Source organism: Poecilia reticulata, chromosome 9, assembly GCF_904066995.2.
Source record: "Poecilia reticulata chromosome 9, P_reticulata-male-v2, whole genome shotgun sequence".
Classification (NCBI taxonomy): Eukaryota; Metazoa; Chordata; class Actinopteri; order Cyprinodontiformes; family Poeciliidae; genus Poecilia; species Poecilia reticulata.
The window spans coordinates 12,928,938-12,943,389 of record NC_088838.1 but is presented as its reverse complement, the minus strand read 5'-3'; the positions used below and the strand labels follow the sequence as shown (position 1 = coordinate 12,943,389).

General features: G+C 40.1%; 1 protein-coding gene across 2 annotated transcripts; it reads right to left on the bottom strand.

Annotated features, from left to right (window-relative positions):
• Nucleotides 1–1,596: 1,596 nt before the first annotated feature.
• On the bottom strand, nucleotides 1,597–13,850 carry LOC103470534 (glycerol-3-phosphate acyltransferase 4). 2 transcript variants are annotated; one of them, XM_008419056.3, is made up of 13 exons: nucleotides 13,685–13,850; nucleotides 12,346–12,986; nucleotides 9,707–9,776; nucleotides 9,291–9,591; nucleotides 7,670–7,744; nucleotides 7,484–7,573; nucleotides 4,998–5,091; nucleotides 4,758–4,873; nucleotides 4,597–4,652; nucleotides 4,428–4,513; nucleotides 4,195–4,323; nucleotides 3,411–3,490; nucleotides 1,597–2,745 (listed from the first exon to the last, which is right to left on the bottom strand). In XM_008419056.3, exons 2-13 carry the CDS (start codon nucleotides 12,511–12,513, stop codon nucleotides 2,637–2,639), a joined length of 1,374 nt encoding a protein of 457 aa, XP_008417278.1. In that variant the 5' UTR covers nucleotides 12,514–12,986; nucleotides 13,685–13,850; the 3' UTR covers nucleotides 1,597–2,636. The 2 variants fall into 2 exon arrangements, with proteins under 2 accessions (XP_008417278.1, XP_081466686.1); XM_081610560.1 differs by lacking the exon at nucleotides 13,685–13,850 and adding an exon at nucleotides 13,095–13,385.
• Nucleotides 13,851–14,452: the final 602 nt, after the last annotated feature.

Genomic DNA, 14,452 nt, shown 5'->3' with positions numbered 1-14,452 from the left:
TCTTTTTTTTATGTTCTGTACTAGATATTTCTGCTTCAAAAATCCTTTATATTAGCCTTATGTAACATCGTAATTTCCAGAGCAACCAAATTTTGAGTTTCAATTACCTGTAAGCCACGACCATATAATAAATACTTGAAAAATATCGTTGTATGAGGAATTGACTGCAAATACAAGCCTCACTTTTTGAAATTACGGATGTAAATTAGCTGTTCAATATAATCACCAAACTGTGCAAGTCACATAACGGTCTTAAAAGGAAAATATTAATCTGCCAAAACTCTGAATGACTACTGAATGACTTTGTTTCCTTTGTGGTAAAAAGACTGCTCCAGACGGTCATACTCTTATCAGTTGTGATGTGGAGTTCTTTCTCTCCGAGGACGAAAACAAAAAAAGTGTTGAAAGGACATGAATTGTATTTTGACTTCATTTTTGATGACGGGTTCTGAAAACATATGTGGCCAAACATTCCACCCCAGGCCACGCCCAGTGACACAGTGACATGACGCAACGTCTGTGTATTCTTCGTGCCGAGTCAGTGTAAAAATGTAAAGCGGAGGAACTGAAACACACAACCAGGAAACCGTGCCCAATCAGAGCTTGGATCAACTTTGTTTAAATTGGATTTTCTTGTTTTTAGGAACGACCCGTCCTAAAAGCTTTTATAGGCTCAGTGTGTCGCCTCTGGCTGGATGACAGCCAAGAGAAAGAGAGAAGACTTTTTGGGTTTTAGACCGTGAAGAGTATTTTACCAGACTAGATGTACTCCCTGTCATGAGGTACGATCAGTCTGGAATCGGAAGCTGCTGGGTATCAACAGCTGGAGAAAATCGGAATATCAACTTTAAATTCCCCTCTGAATTTTCTTTTAAATTTACGTTTGTGTTTCTTTTTATTATTATTAAATCAGTGAAATACAAATTCGATTACCAACAGGTTGAATGTTTAATTATTTGAGACTGAACCCTTTATAAAACTCATGTTTATGTGATCTTAGAAGAAATATGTTCTCAAAACCATTTTTGAATCTTCTTTATATGTCCAGTTTAGACTGAGAATTTATGTTTTCAGGAAAAAAGATTTCTGAAACTTGAGACTGTTGGAAAAAAAATAATCATTTTAATACGCAACTCTTAAGTAGCTTAACGGTTAATGATCCGTCACTTACGACACGTTATAACATTGAGAACGCACACGTCATCCCTTACATCAGTGCCTCAGCTATTACAATAAACTTTACTTTTCCCGAGTGTTCATGGTTCAGAGGTTTATTTTTGACGCATTTATGATCGTAAAAAATCCAACACATTTTATGATGTTTAACAGCCCTTTGTGGCAAGTTCAGATGCAACAAACCACAAGTCAAGAGTTGACTCCCGTTCTTAAATATTGATTTGACAGGATCTAAATGACTGTCCCTGCCAACACCAACAGCTCAATGTTTCAGGGAGACACCTGTAAAAAAAGGCTGTTGCCACGACGCTACCCCCCCAGCCTAATGCAAAGCTTCAACTACAGCTACAGTCCCTTCTAGAGACCTCATTGAGATTGCAAAGTATGGGGAAGGGAAAAAAACCAAAAACAACATCTTCATTTAAAGGAAAAATATAGACAAAAGCTTGTAGCTTTTATTGAAATGAGGTAATACAGAAACTGCACAAAACCGAGCCTGGTTGGAAGTGTACTTGAATATGAACCCGCTGATTGTTGCTTACAGCTATTGTTTCTGTCATGGGTATTTATTCTATGCAGTTACCTTGGTGCCCATGAGCCTTTAAGGCACAACTATAAAAAACAAATGTATGAAAAGACTGTGCGCTCCTTTACTCTGTGTTGCTGCATTGACTTGAAGAGGAGTAACTGCTTAAAAATCAATATGCCTGCATAATCGTAGCTGTAGGTGGACAGTTTCCACTTCATATTGTGAGCTCTCTCACATTCCATGGAAAACGCTCAAACGGGAAAGCTTTCCTGCTCCGACATGTAGCCACGCGTAGATGCACGTCATGATGTGAAATAAAAATCTTCTCATACAAGATCTGTTTTGCTTTCCTCCGGGGGAAAAAGCACGTAAAAATATCTAGAACGTAACAAAGTTTTGCCCTGTAGTGTAGGCGCCGGCCATTTAGCAAATCGTCCCCAGGTTTTCAGATTAAAACGCGCTAGATTTAATCTACATTATCGCTTTTCTACATTCCAGGCACAACACCTCCTGAAACTTCAACGCAACGTGACACGACAAAGCTTTTTAAAAGTAAGTTGTAACAAAACAAAAAAACTAAAACAGAAGTCAAATATAGATGACTATTTGTTTCCTCCTCGAAAGAAAATAGACACAAGAGGAAGTCTTCCTCTTCGCGCCACGCCTTCCTTTTCTACGGCTAGCGAGGCTTTTATCGAACTATTCCGACGTGGCGGTGAAGGGGACGGGCTGGGCGAATACCCCGCAACAGTGATGCAACTTGACATGCCAGGCCGAGGCAGTGACTGGAGAAGCCAGATGGAGTATTGCCGGCATCAAGGAGAGGACGATCCAGTGCAGCGGCTCCACCTGACGGGGTCGCCGCTGTCTGCCTGCTCAGCCAGCGAAGTCCAGAGCGGTCTCTGAGTTAGTCCACCTCCAGGGAGAACCCTCAGGAGCGGCTGCGGTCCTCTTGGGTGCCTACGAGCATTTTGCTGTACAGCTTTTGCTGCTCTTCTTTAAAGGTATCTTTTACCTTCTCGCGCTTCAAACCTCCGTCCCTGCACAAACAATCAGGAGTGCAATTTCAGAGAGAAATAAAAAAAAAAAAAAATTGTCGATATGATCGGACGTATCGGAATGACGTGAAAGAGGAGCTAAAACAGATCAAACAGTAATTTTCTACACCTGAAACCTCTAAGCTGTAATTTGTCATGGAAGGTAATAATCTCATTGAGGAACAAAATATTGTTAAGCTGTTCCTTTTAATGACGTTTTCTAAAAGGTAGAGCAGCGATCTCAGCAGTGCATGTCCTTTTTTTTGCTCTCATTTCAAAAAAGGAAAGCGATGACATCCATAACTAAAAGCTCGGTTTTCCCACCATTTCTTTTTGCCTTAAAAGCCTCTTCAACTAACAGGATTATCACGTTTGTGCCCCTTATGAAATTGAAGAAGAAAAAAAAGTCTGAAAAACCTAAAACTTTTAAGTTTTACGCCCATTCCTACATGTGATTGTGGAGTTACATCAAGGAGACGGCTTTAAATAGTCTGCAAATACTTGGACTCTGTTGGTATTTCCATGTTAAACATCTTATTAACTTGTATTAAATAATGCTTTATTAAGCCAGACAACAGTCTTCAAAGCAAAACGGTTCTCATATCATTAATTATTATTTTCCTCTAAAGAACCGACTTCTCTAGATGTGCGTGAAAATGGCGTCTTACCACAGGAGGTCGACCAGTCCACCCTTCCTGGCTATGGCTGATTTTACACGATTGGCAAACTGAACGGCGTCTTCTCCTTCCTGCGGAAAAGCACAAATATAAATACGGTAGCGTTAAACTGTAGAGGCAATGAATCTGTTCAAACACAAAGCTACGTCAGCAAAGCTCAAAAAAAATTTTTTTTTTAAAAACATTTGAATTCAACAAAATCACAGAAGTTATTTGTGATACACAGTCACTGTGATAATCAGGAAAAATCATGTTATTTGAGGTTGAAGGTTTTTTTTTTTTAAACAGAAATGTTAAACAATATAAGAAGTAGAAAATACATATTCTTTATTGTCCCATATTTTAGGGAGATCACAAAAAAGGTTCACAAAAAAGATCAATAATAAAAAAAAAAAGATTATAACATAAATATTGTGTGGTTATGAGAAATAGAAACATGGTTTTTGCAATGCAACAGATGTGCAACTGAGTAGGAACACTCTTTAAAAAAAATGTGCATAATGTGCATTGAACATTGAAAACACAACCGAATGCTATAAAAAAATATATCATAAAATGAGAAAATTAACAGAAGTTTGACCACATCACAGTCCTGCTTACTGTTCTAAAAAATTATCTCCAGGCAATTTTTTAAGAATCTTGGACTAATCCTTTTTAAACAAACAAACAAAAAAAAAAATAGAACATTCAAAGACCAGATTAATTAAATAAAGTATGTTTAATGCAATGACAACTACATTTGTTGAAAATCAGTAGGTAATCTGTTGAGTCTGACCTCTCTTGACATGGGAGGAAGGTACCACACGCTGCAGACGATGGCCCAGCTGCTCATCATACGTAAAAGGTAGCTGACCATTCCAAACTTGCTGCTATTCCAGAAGGCATCTCCAAACCGAGGATCGTACTGCGAGGAACACATCAGGTTATTCAACACTTTTCTTTAAAATACAGAAAAAAAAGCTTATTGATATATTAAGGCATAAAGGGAGAGAAAAAAAAAGGGGATACCTTAATAGCCACGGGATAGACTGTGGCCCCGATATCAAAACTTCCCTTCTTAAACATCATGACTGATGTATTGTTTATGCAGGTCCCTGTGAATTTAAGACGAAGACCGATCAAGAGACCATTGATGAAACCTACAACTGTTGCACAGTTCACTCACTGAAAAGCTCACCTTCTGGGAAAATGAGGATCGGCAGCTTAGATTTATCTTGTACGTGATTGCTCAGCCTGCAACATGAAAGCAACGGAGCTTATTGCCAGACCGACTGGAATCAATTAGGATTTTTTTCACGTGTGGAAAACAAAAACAGTAGAGACAGGCGGAAGTACTACCGTTTGGCCACTAGATGTCTGTCTTTGACTTCTGAGCGTTCAAACCAAATGTGGGGGCAGGCCTTGACCATGGATCGCTGAATAACCCCCATCAGTCCACCGTGAATCTGGCCAACCTGACAACACAAACAAATAGTAGCATCCATTTCTGGCAGGGCTGTGACTTTCTGTTGTCAGCCGCAGTTAAAACAGAGATAATCAAGGTATTTTTTTTTTTCCTTTCAGACTTCCTGTAATTACCATGGCGTAGCAGCCGTCACTGGCCAGGATGATAACATCAATGGGTGAAGTGTGGTTAGCGACACAGATGCCTCCATTTTTGGGTTTATTCTCACTAGAGAAGTACAAAAAAATGTCTTAAAAAACGGTGCATTAAGACAGATCGTCACGGTTAAGCATCACAGAGAATGTGAAACTACTCCATAAAGGAAACAGCAGGAAAGAACGAGAGTAGGGCTCATCTGGCGTGACACAAAGCAGCCTGTGTCGTTCACACCAAACTTGAACATATCGAGTCGACATTCCGGAGATAAAATTACGATCGTAAATAGAGCGACACCTCCTATGTCAGCTGATTATTTTTAGCGCCCCACCCTGTGGAGGATCCAAATTCAAACAGAGACTGAAGGAACTTAGAAGAGTCAAGAGAAACAGAACAGATTTGCATAATTCATCACAAAAGCTCAGTTTCAGTAGATCAATTTAATTACTTATGGAACATTAAGGCAGATTATTATTAAAGTCTTGACTTCGACTGTGAAATCCCTAAAACCCTTCAGTCAAGCCTGAAACGCCCTTACCAACAACAACAACAGACCAGATGTTGTCAGCTTCACCAGCAAGCACACAAACCACCAGCTTCCTCCTCCACTTCCTGTTACATGTGCCATCACGTAGATAAACTTCTGCCTTTTCGCTTCGTGTTCCCCTCAGATGATTACACTTGCAGTTTAAGTACATGTCCCTCAATAACCTCTGCACATCATCTCAGTGAAGCAGGATTGCAGCTGCCCCCGTGTCTGACTGAACTTTTTATTTGCTTCAGAGAACTCTGCTGTGTTTTCGTGCTTCCTCTGGACCCTAAAATGGCTCTTGATTGTCGACAGCTCGAGCAGAGCTTCAGGCACCTCTGCATTCCTTCTTATACGTGAAGGGGATCACATTTCTCTGAGCACGGCTCGTCGGAAATTAAGTAATGGCAGAGGTCTGCTGCGGCTCAAATTTGAGGGAGAAAAAAAAAAAAAGGTAACTTGGCAGGTGAACTTCAACCAACAACACTTACTTTTTGTACAGCAGTCATATTTATTTTGGAACTCCAACGTGGATGCCATTTGATTGTATTATTATTGAATTATAAACACCGCCATCGATTAAAACAAGTGAGACTTGAAGCGCTTTAAATGATCCTCTGGGTTCTTTTGCAATGTTTTTGAGTGAGTTGTCGAGTCACGTGGTGTGATGCAAAAAAAAAAACAGTGGTTAATTACAAAGAAAGTAAAAAAAAAAAAAAAAGAAGAAGTACGGTGCTACTACTGTTTCACAGTGCTGCGTAGCTAGGTAGGAAGCTGCTTATTAGATAAAGAGAAGACAAAGGCTCAAGCATAAGACAAAAAACCCGGCTTGAACATTAAGCAGTAGATCTATTAAATCTGGACAGGATACAAGTAGAGCAGTAAAGGAGTGCCAATTAGGCTGCTCTGATAGCTTTTGGTAGCCTGGCTCCAGAGTCATGGCACCACAGATTACAGCAGTCTGGATTGAGATCACCTTATGCACAAGGTTAGCAGTACAAGGGAAGTTACTGCAAGCGGTTTAGAGCTGCTGCTGCTGCTTCAGTCTTGCTGAGTTAAGACAGATGTAGTCTGCTTCAAGCTCTGTTTTTTTCTTTTCTTTTCTTACATGGGACTTGCTTATCATTGAGGTTTCAATAAATAACAGAAGGAAATGTTATTTTTGACTACCTGTGATATGTAACTATGCTGCGGAGGAATCAATGACTATAAGGAAGTGAGAAGAAAAGCGTAAATTGACGCTGCTTTTAAAATGTGTAAATGACCAAAAAGTAATGCTAGATGTAGTTTATTATCAAGAAAATGCACATTTCAAAGTCCTTGATGTAATCTCAGAAACATTCATGTATTCAGACAATAAATCTAAAATAAGCAAGTTGCTTACAAAACACTCAATCTGCAGTACTAAACATGCAGAGCAGGTTAAATTTTCCTAAAACCACACCAATGAACGCGCTTCAATGCATTACGATGCAATGAAACAATCGTTTCATTCGGTAAGTTTGAACCAAAAACACAATATCACCTTAAAAGCCTACAGCAAAGAGAATCAGAGCTGAGTTCACAAGGTCTGCGGGAAGTCTGCACAATCTGACAGATAAATTTGGGGAACCTTTGCAAATATTACCAAGTCTATCTATGGAATACTAACAGATTCCTACCAAAAACAAAGACTAAATTATTTAATTAAATCAATAGGCGCTCAAGCCATATATTACACATTCTCTCATTCCCCCCAAACAGATTCATTTGTTTTTCAGTGGAACTAGAACAAGATATAATTCCCATAATCTGTGAGAAAAGGGTTTGAAATGATTTGTCTCATTTGCTACATCACATCAAATTGGCATTTTAACAGTGTGAAGTGCTGTTCACACCTTTGAGAACCAGTGTGTTCGAAAAACAAAACAAAACAAAAAAAAAACAGTCCTCTACCTGTCATGATAGGTTATGATGGCAGTCAGAGCTCTGACACATATTCTGTAGCACATCAGATGGACTTTCTCACTGAGGACGTTTTTCATCCTGTAGAGAAAACACACGCGCACACACACACAGCATGACGTTACCCAGAGCTAATCAATTCATGAATTCAAACAGAAGAGATGTGATCCATCTCACCTTCCATTTTGCAGGAGTCCAATTAGAGAGGTGAGGAACACAAGCAGGCTTACACCAGTGAAGGCGAGCGTTACCCTGGAGGAGAGATGGACACATTAACATCAGTCTTTAAAAAAAAAACAACAACAACACAGGACTAAGTTGCTGTTTTTATATTCTAAACATTCAATTAGGACGTCTAGTGTTAGTCTCCTGAGAACAGGCTGCACATGTTGAGCCCTCATGCAGTCTCTACCACCGTAATTAACCACGGAGCCACCGGGAATGATTATAATGATTAAAAGGTCAACTAAAACTGGATGAATCAATCATCCTGGGCTGGAGCGGGTTCTGATTATAAAGGTAGAGGGGATTAAACGCATCCAGAAATGCAAGGTTCCCCAACATTTGACAGCACAGCCAAGATTTCACTGGACAAGGCCTGAAAGAGAGAATCTATTATAGCCATGGAGAAGACTAGAATGACGTCCGTCTGTGCAGCGGTGGCCTGATTCGTCTCCCCACTGACAGCTGGAAACGAGCCAGCCACGCCGAGTCCTGAGTGGCTGTCACTGTGAATCTCTAACACGACCCCGATATCTTTAACTCGCACTGGGGAAGCGTTTACAGCCACTTCGGAGTCACCAAGCACTGTCAGCACAGACTCTATGTCATTACTAAATCGTTTATTTCATTAATGGATGAAATCACATATTTGACCGAAAATGGGAATCAGCGTTAGCAAAAATACTCTGAGTGTAAGCTTCATGTAGACGACAAAAAAATATCCAGAGGGTCGAGTCACACTATTGTCCTTTGAATAACATCTCGGATACTGGAAATCATTATTTGTTAATCCTGCACAATAGATAAATCAGAACAATTTTTGTTCCACGAATGAATCGACCAACAACATAAACATTGATGCACCTTTCAAATAAAAAGCTGTCGGTGGCTAAACTTCTGCTCACACCTGTGATTCTGTTAGTGATGCAGTCAAATACTAATTGCTTGTTTACTTTCAGTTTTACACAGGAATATTAAGGGCATTTTCAGTGTATTAAATATTTGACGAAAATGACATCTCTGGATTTGGGGCTTAACGTGTTGTTGGTAAAGTAACATTCATAATTAATTTATCAGATATAAATAGTCCATGATCTCCCTGGAAATACAATTTTTTTTTTTTTGTGGACACATTGCAAGGTCTGTTATGTTATTTTACATTTATTGTTAGTGAGAGTTTTTGTTGGATGGTCATTTTTCTTTTTTATTTAAAGGCAACTCATATTTTTGTCTATTGCAATTTGCTCCTCATACTAACTTGTATATTAAGATGTCATTTTGTTTAAAAGAAAAAAAAACAATAGAAATGTATAAAAGTGTAATTGCACTACAAGGTTAACGCCCATACTTTGATGAATTAAGTGATTAATGCAGCACTTCGACTTTTTTTATATATAAAAAATATTTGTTAGAATTCATTTTTACTTTTAGTTATATCATAATAAATACTGCTGCCACACATCTCCTTAAATGTCAATATGATTATTCCTCTGCATTACCCAGTCCTAACCAACATACACGACAAACCCTAGAGGTTTTAGAAATGTGGTTGCTACGGTGACGCATCTCCCCATACCTGAGAGGCAGCAGGATCCCGTAGCGGATCAGGAGGCCCAGCCACCACAGGACGGTCAGCCTCAGGCTGATGTAGTGAAAGTTGTTGTTGCTTCGAGTCAGCAGGTTCCAGGACTCCAGCTCCTCAGCAGAAAACCGCTTGGTCACCTCGTCGTCCATGATGCTCTCCACGCCTCGCCGAGCGAAGTAGAAGATGTCGGACATCTCGAACTCCGAGACAGAGTCCAGGTCTTTGTTGCTGCCGCTCCGCCGGATCTCCTTGATCTCCTCCTCCAAGGAGGTGGGCTCCCTAGCGATTATAGCTACAGCAAGAGACAGGCAGGCAGGCCACACGTCAACATTCACCTCTGGAGCAGAGACGGCTGCTGACAACGATTCCAAAACGAACCAAACAAGACAACCGCAATCGTATCTTACCATTGGAGTAAGGTTTGTACAGGTGATGGTTTTTCTCTTTGGCTCCCCTCTCTATCCTAAGTGTGGCCCACTAGAAATGTAGAGAACAGGTTACATCATAGTTTAGACGACACCCAAAATGCAGCACCCAAAATGCAGAGAATTTAAAGTAAACACAAAAAGCACTGAAACTGTTTGTTTTACTGTGCTGGAGTTATTTCCCTGTTCAGTTGACACTAGATGAACGTATGAGGTTAGCTGGACTGGAATGCAGGCAATATTTTATTTTTACTTGATCTTGATTTAACCAGGGAATATCTCAGTGAAATTAAAAACCTCTTTTCTAATTCAGACCCGGTGAAGGAATGCGGCATAACAGGAAACAAAATGTCTTGTAATCTTTATAATGCATCTCTGCTTCAGCACACCTGATTTAAATAATTAGGTCATCAGCAGCACTCAGTAGAAACTGATTGCATGCTGAGGGAATTTGATTCAGGTGTGTTGCACCACGGGGATATCATCATCTCTACTGCAGCAACAGTCTTCAGGCAGAGGCCTCTTCAGATTCGTTGCAAGACTGACTGCTACCAGAGATTCTTTCTGCCCACAGCAACACCATCCAGAACAGTGATTTGAAGATAGTTGATATGAGTAATGACTTTTCATTTTCCTTTGGCATGAATATTTTTTCATTTAACTTCATGCCTGAAGCTTTAGAGAAATAAAAAAAACAAACACTGCATTGCTAAGTAAGTGTGCCAATTAATTAACCTCCAAATGAATGAGTGTTTGAAATTCAACATTTGTTGGTCATGAAAACACATCTTGCATGCTGTGAAGACATTAAGAACATAAACATTAAATTTTTTTGACAATTTGTTCCCTGGAAAATCAATGCTTACAGTAAACAGCTTGAGAAAAACTGCAAAAATCCTTGTTATGGCAATAAGTTACAGAAAACCTAATTTAAAATGGTAGGTCCTGATTTCAATCCCAACTCTAATCACAAGATAATGAATTAACACCAAAGAAGAACTGGAAAAAGCCGGCCGTTCCAATGCACGTCAAATCAAACAAAACGCATGATGAGAAGAGAACAGGGTGTTCCCAAAAGCCAACAGGCGAGTAGGAAAGGATCAGGAAGCATGGACCGGGATACGCTGCCTGAGTTTTATTTAGCCAACAATCCAACATGACACTAACACGGCACATGATAAGTTCAAAGTATGCCAGCTGAAGTCAAAGACGGTCAAAAACATGGTACTGCATGGAAGCTGCCTGTGTCCAAACACTTTAATGTAACATCTGGAGTTTGTTTGTCAAACACGGGAAATTCAAAGAAGGTTGAACTTCTTTTGTCTCTTTATGAAAAATAATAATAGTAATGAAAAAAACATTAACTGACATTTTGAAATCATTTTGGGGGGGAAAAAACAAACAAACTTAAGTTTGAGGTTTTACGTGTGCAAGAATCAATTATCCATAGTTGAGACACAGCATTGGCCAATGAAGCTTATCTATTGCTTTCTGTCAGAGCAACCTTTAAAATGTGTTGCAACAAGCTGTGGTACTGATTCATCTTTTAAAAATGCAGCAACAGGGATTCTTAGGGTGAGCAGAAACAGAAACATCTTTCTAGTAACAGTGGAAACGGCTTAATGAATCCACGCTGACCTGTGGCAGCAAAAACTGCATGTGAACAAAAGAAACCCTGAGCTCTTTAAAACCTGCTAAACATCAGGTTTGTCCTCACATGTTGAATCTTAAAAACAGATAACTAAGAAAATAGATCACTTTTTTATTAAGTTAAAAGTTAAGCACAAACTTCAGAACCTTTTATACGGCATCTGTTTTTCGACCACTTTTTCCATGAAGGTATCTCAATACTTGTGAGTCATTTCTTTCTGCTCTACAGGTGATGCTACCACAGAGTAAAGAATAAATGAAACATTGTTTTTGCCACATCGGACTATAAACTGGGAAAAATAAGTAAGCACTGGAGCCACATCAGTTAATGATCTAGGTCTGCAGCATAATTTCCCGCTGGTTACATAACAGCGGAAGGACACTTAGTAGGACTGCTGTTAATCTGCATCAGCCAGTTAATGCAACACCCACTGGTTGGACACTAAACGCAGCCCTGAAACAGCTTGAGCTGAGCACACGTTAGATCGGATTCCCTGAAAAATGCTTCCTAAAATGTACAACGATGGGACTAAATGTATAGGTTTACTAGAGACGTATAAAGAAAACAGCTTGATTGTTTGATCGACAGTCAGTGAACGCATCGTAGCTACTTGTTAATGGGTTGTGCTGACACTATTTGAGTGTGGAAGTTCATTTTATTTTTTCACATTCTTGTCCAGACCTCGATTATGAACAAATAAAATTCCAATGTTTTTCACATTGCAAAAGTAATCCTTAACACAACATGCTCAATTTAAAACTTTTCCTCTGTAATCATTTTATATTTTATTTGAAATGACAGTGGAGGTGTTGTCACTGCAGAGCTGTGCAACATCCACTGCTCTCTCGCTTCTTAACGCTCCTGCAGCATTTCATCTTATCTTTATTTATGACTACTGCGTCGTGTTCAACTAAACACTTGATTAATTGACAAGCAAAGAAAAGTAGATCGGAAGGCAGCGAGCTCTTACCTCAAAGATCTTCAACAAAGTCTTCATGTAAAGCCGCCTGATGCCAAATGACACCCCAAAAATGGCCGGAACAATAATGAAAACCAGAAGCAGGGTGAACCATACGGTGAAGGAGATGCCCAGCAGAATGCACAGCAAATTATCAAAAGGGTTGAAGAAGAGCTCCATCCTGACATAAGAAGGGGCTATTATTAATATTTATATACTTTTTTTTTTAAGTTAGAGTTTAGAGTTCCTGTAAGTGCAGGTCTCCACAGTCTGGACCCAAGAGGCCCAGGTGGGGATTTGTCACGAAAATGCCCTCATTGATCTCACCAGAGTACAGGGCTTCTCCAGACATTTACTGAAAAATCAATCCAAAAGCAACCAGACATCTTCACCCTGCCCCTTAGGGCATTTTCCCCAGATTTCATTGGTCTGCTAAACACTGGAACGCGTTCAAAGTCTAACAAAAAAGAAGAGAAAGAGAGAGAAAAAAAAATATCCGTGCCCTGTCCTTGCTGCAGATGTCCTTTTGGTATTTCAGAGAATGAATTCCCGCTGACGACAGAGATGCACACAATGTAACAAAAACAACTGGGCTCGGCAGGTGTTTCCCTCGCCTGTTGGAAGATCCGGGGTCCCCGCTGCTGGGTGTCAACCTGCAAAGATGTGCAAACAAACCATCAGGGCCATCTGTGCAACAGTGCAACGTCCCTTTCCGCCTGAATGCTGACGAGTAATGTAATAATGCAACGCAGACAACGTGCCTTTGTGTACACTTCTGTAATACCGGTGTTCAGTCCCTCATGCTAGCTTCCGGCTTTTCTTAAAAGACACTTTCTGCAGTGCTTTCGCGCAACGTTTACAACCATGTATGCCTTTTCTGTAATGGACCCGATAACATAATCAGATATTCGCTGTGTGATGTTGACTGCGGTGAGGAGATAACGTTAGCTGTAGGGAGGCCCATCATCAGGAATTCATGATAAAGGAGGACGGCTAACAGGATGGTCCATACCGACCCACAACCGCTGTCTCTTTAAATTCACTCTGGAGCTTTACACATATATCCATATCCCTACGTTTAATAAGGTTAAAAGGTTAAACAAATGTGTTAATGCGTTAATATAACCTCCGAAAGCCAGTCATAAGTAGTGATCCCCGATTCTGAAGTTAGCTGTGAGCCAGAACGCTAGCAGTTAGCCCGCTGTCATCCCTCAGCAGAGAGGTTTGAGAGCACTGAACATGCTGAGCCAACCTTTCACGGGATTTAATACAACTACATGGCGCTCCGTGTATTAATAACTCAGCTGCGAAATACATTGCTGAGGCTGAATGGTACTTATATCTGACCAACCTTCAGTCACTGTGCATCCAGCGCCGACACAGCACGGCTTCCCCCTTCCATCCCTCTCCGCCTTTGTCTCGCTGTCCGTGGCCAAACTCCACCCGCCGGACACCACGAGCGATCAGCGGGCGACCAGACCAGAGGCAGCAGCCTACACAGGACAGAAGAGCTTCGAACAAATCCATAACAGGAAAATCTACATTGACACCTGGTGGCCGAACTGAGCAATTGCAGCAAACTTTTAGAAAAAGTAAAACACTTGTAAAATTTGGGCAGCGTTTCTGGAAGTCAAAAACGGCACAATTAAAAAAATAAATAAATAAAAAAATTATGCCAAATTGGACATAAATCTATATAGCGTGGTAATAAATTAGAGTGTAATTGAAAAGTTAATTCATGCCACTAGATTGCTGCAAAAATTGAAACTCGTGTCAAAATCTTAACTCTAAATTGAAATTTATTGTTGTACAATGGTCATTAAAACAGGTTTGGATATTTTTGGCAGTGTGCCAAGTTCTAGGAAGTTAAAATAGCTTCTCCATAAAGCTTGTCAGCAGAAGTTAGCATGAAGGCTGAAAAATAAAATATATTGCTGCTTTGACTTTTGACTTGGGCCAACACTAGCATCTAGCATGGCTCTCCAAATCACAGTGGGAATTTCTCACGAGACACATCTGTTTGGTATATCTTGAAGCATCGACTCCAGCTGGAGTCCACACTGAAACTCTTGAATGCGGTTTGCTCCAATTCTCTCAAAGGATATGGTTATCCCTGTGC

Coding starts and splice junctions, on each gene's coding strand:
- LOC103470534 (XM_008419056.3), bottom strand. CDS start 12,513: ATGGAGCTCTTCTTCAACCCTTTTGATAATTTGCTGTGCATTCTGCTG. Junction 9,777..12,345: donor CTTTGTTGAAGATCTTTGAG/GTAAGAGCTCGC, acceptor CTACATTTCTAG/TGGGCCACACTTAGGATAGA. Junction 4,874..4,997: donor GTGACGGCTGCTACGCCATG/GTAATTACAGGA, acceptor TTGTGTTGTCAG/GTTGGCCAGATTCACGGTGG.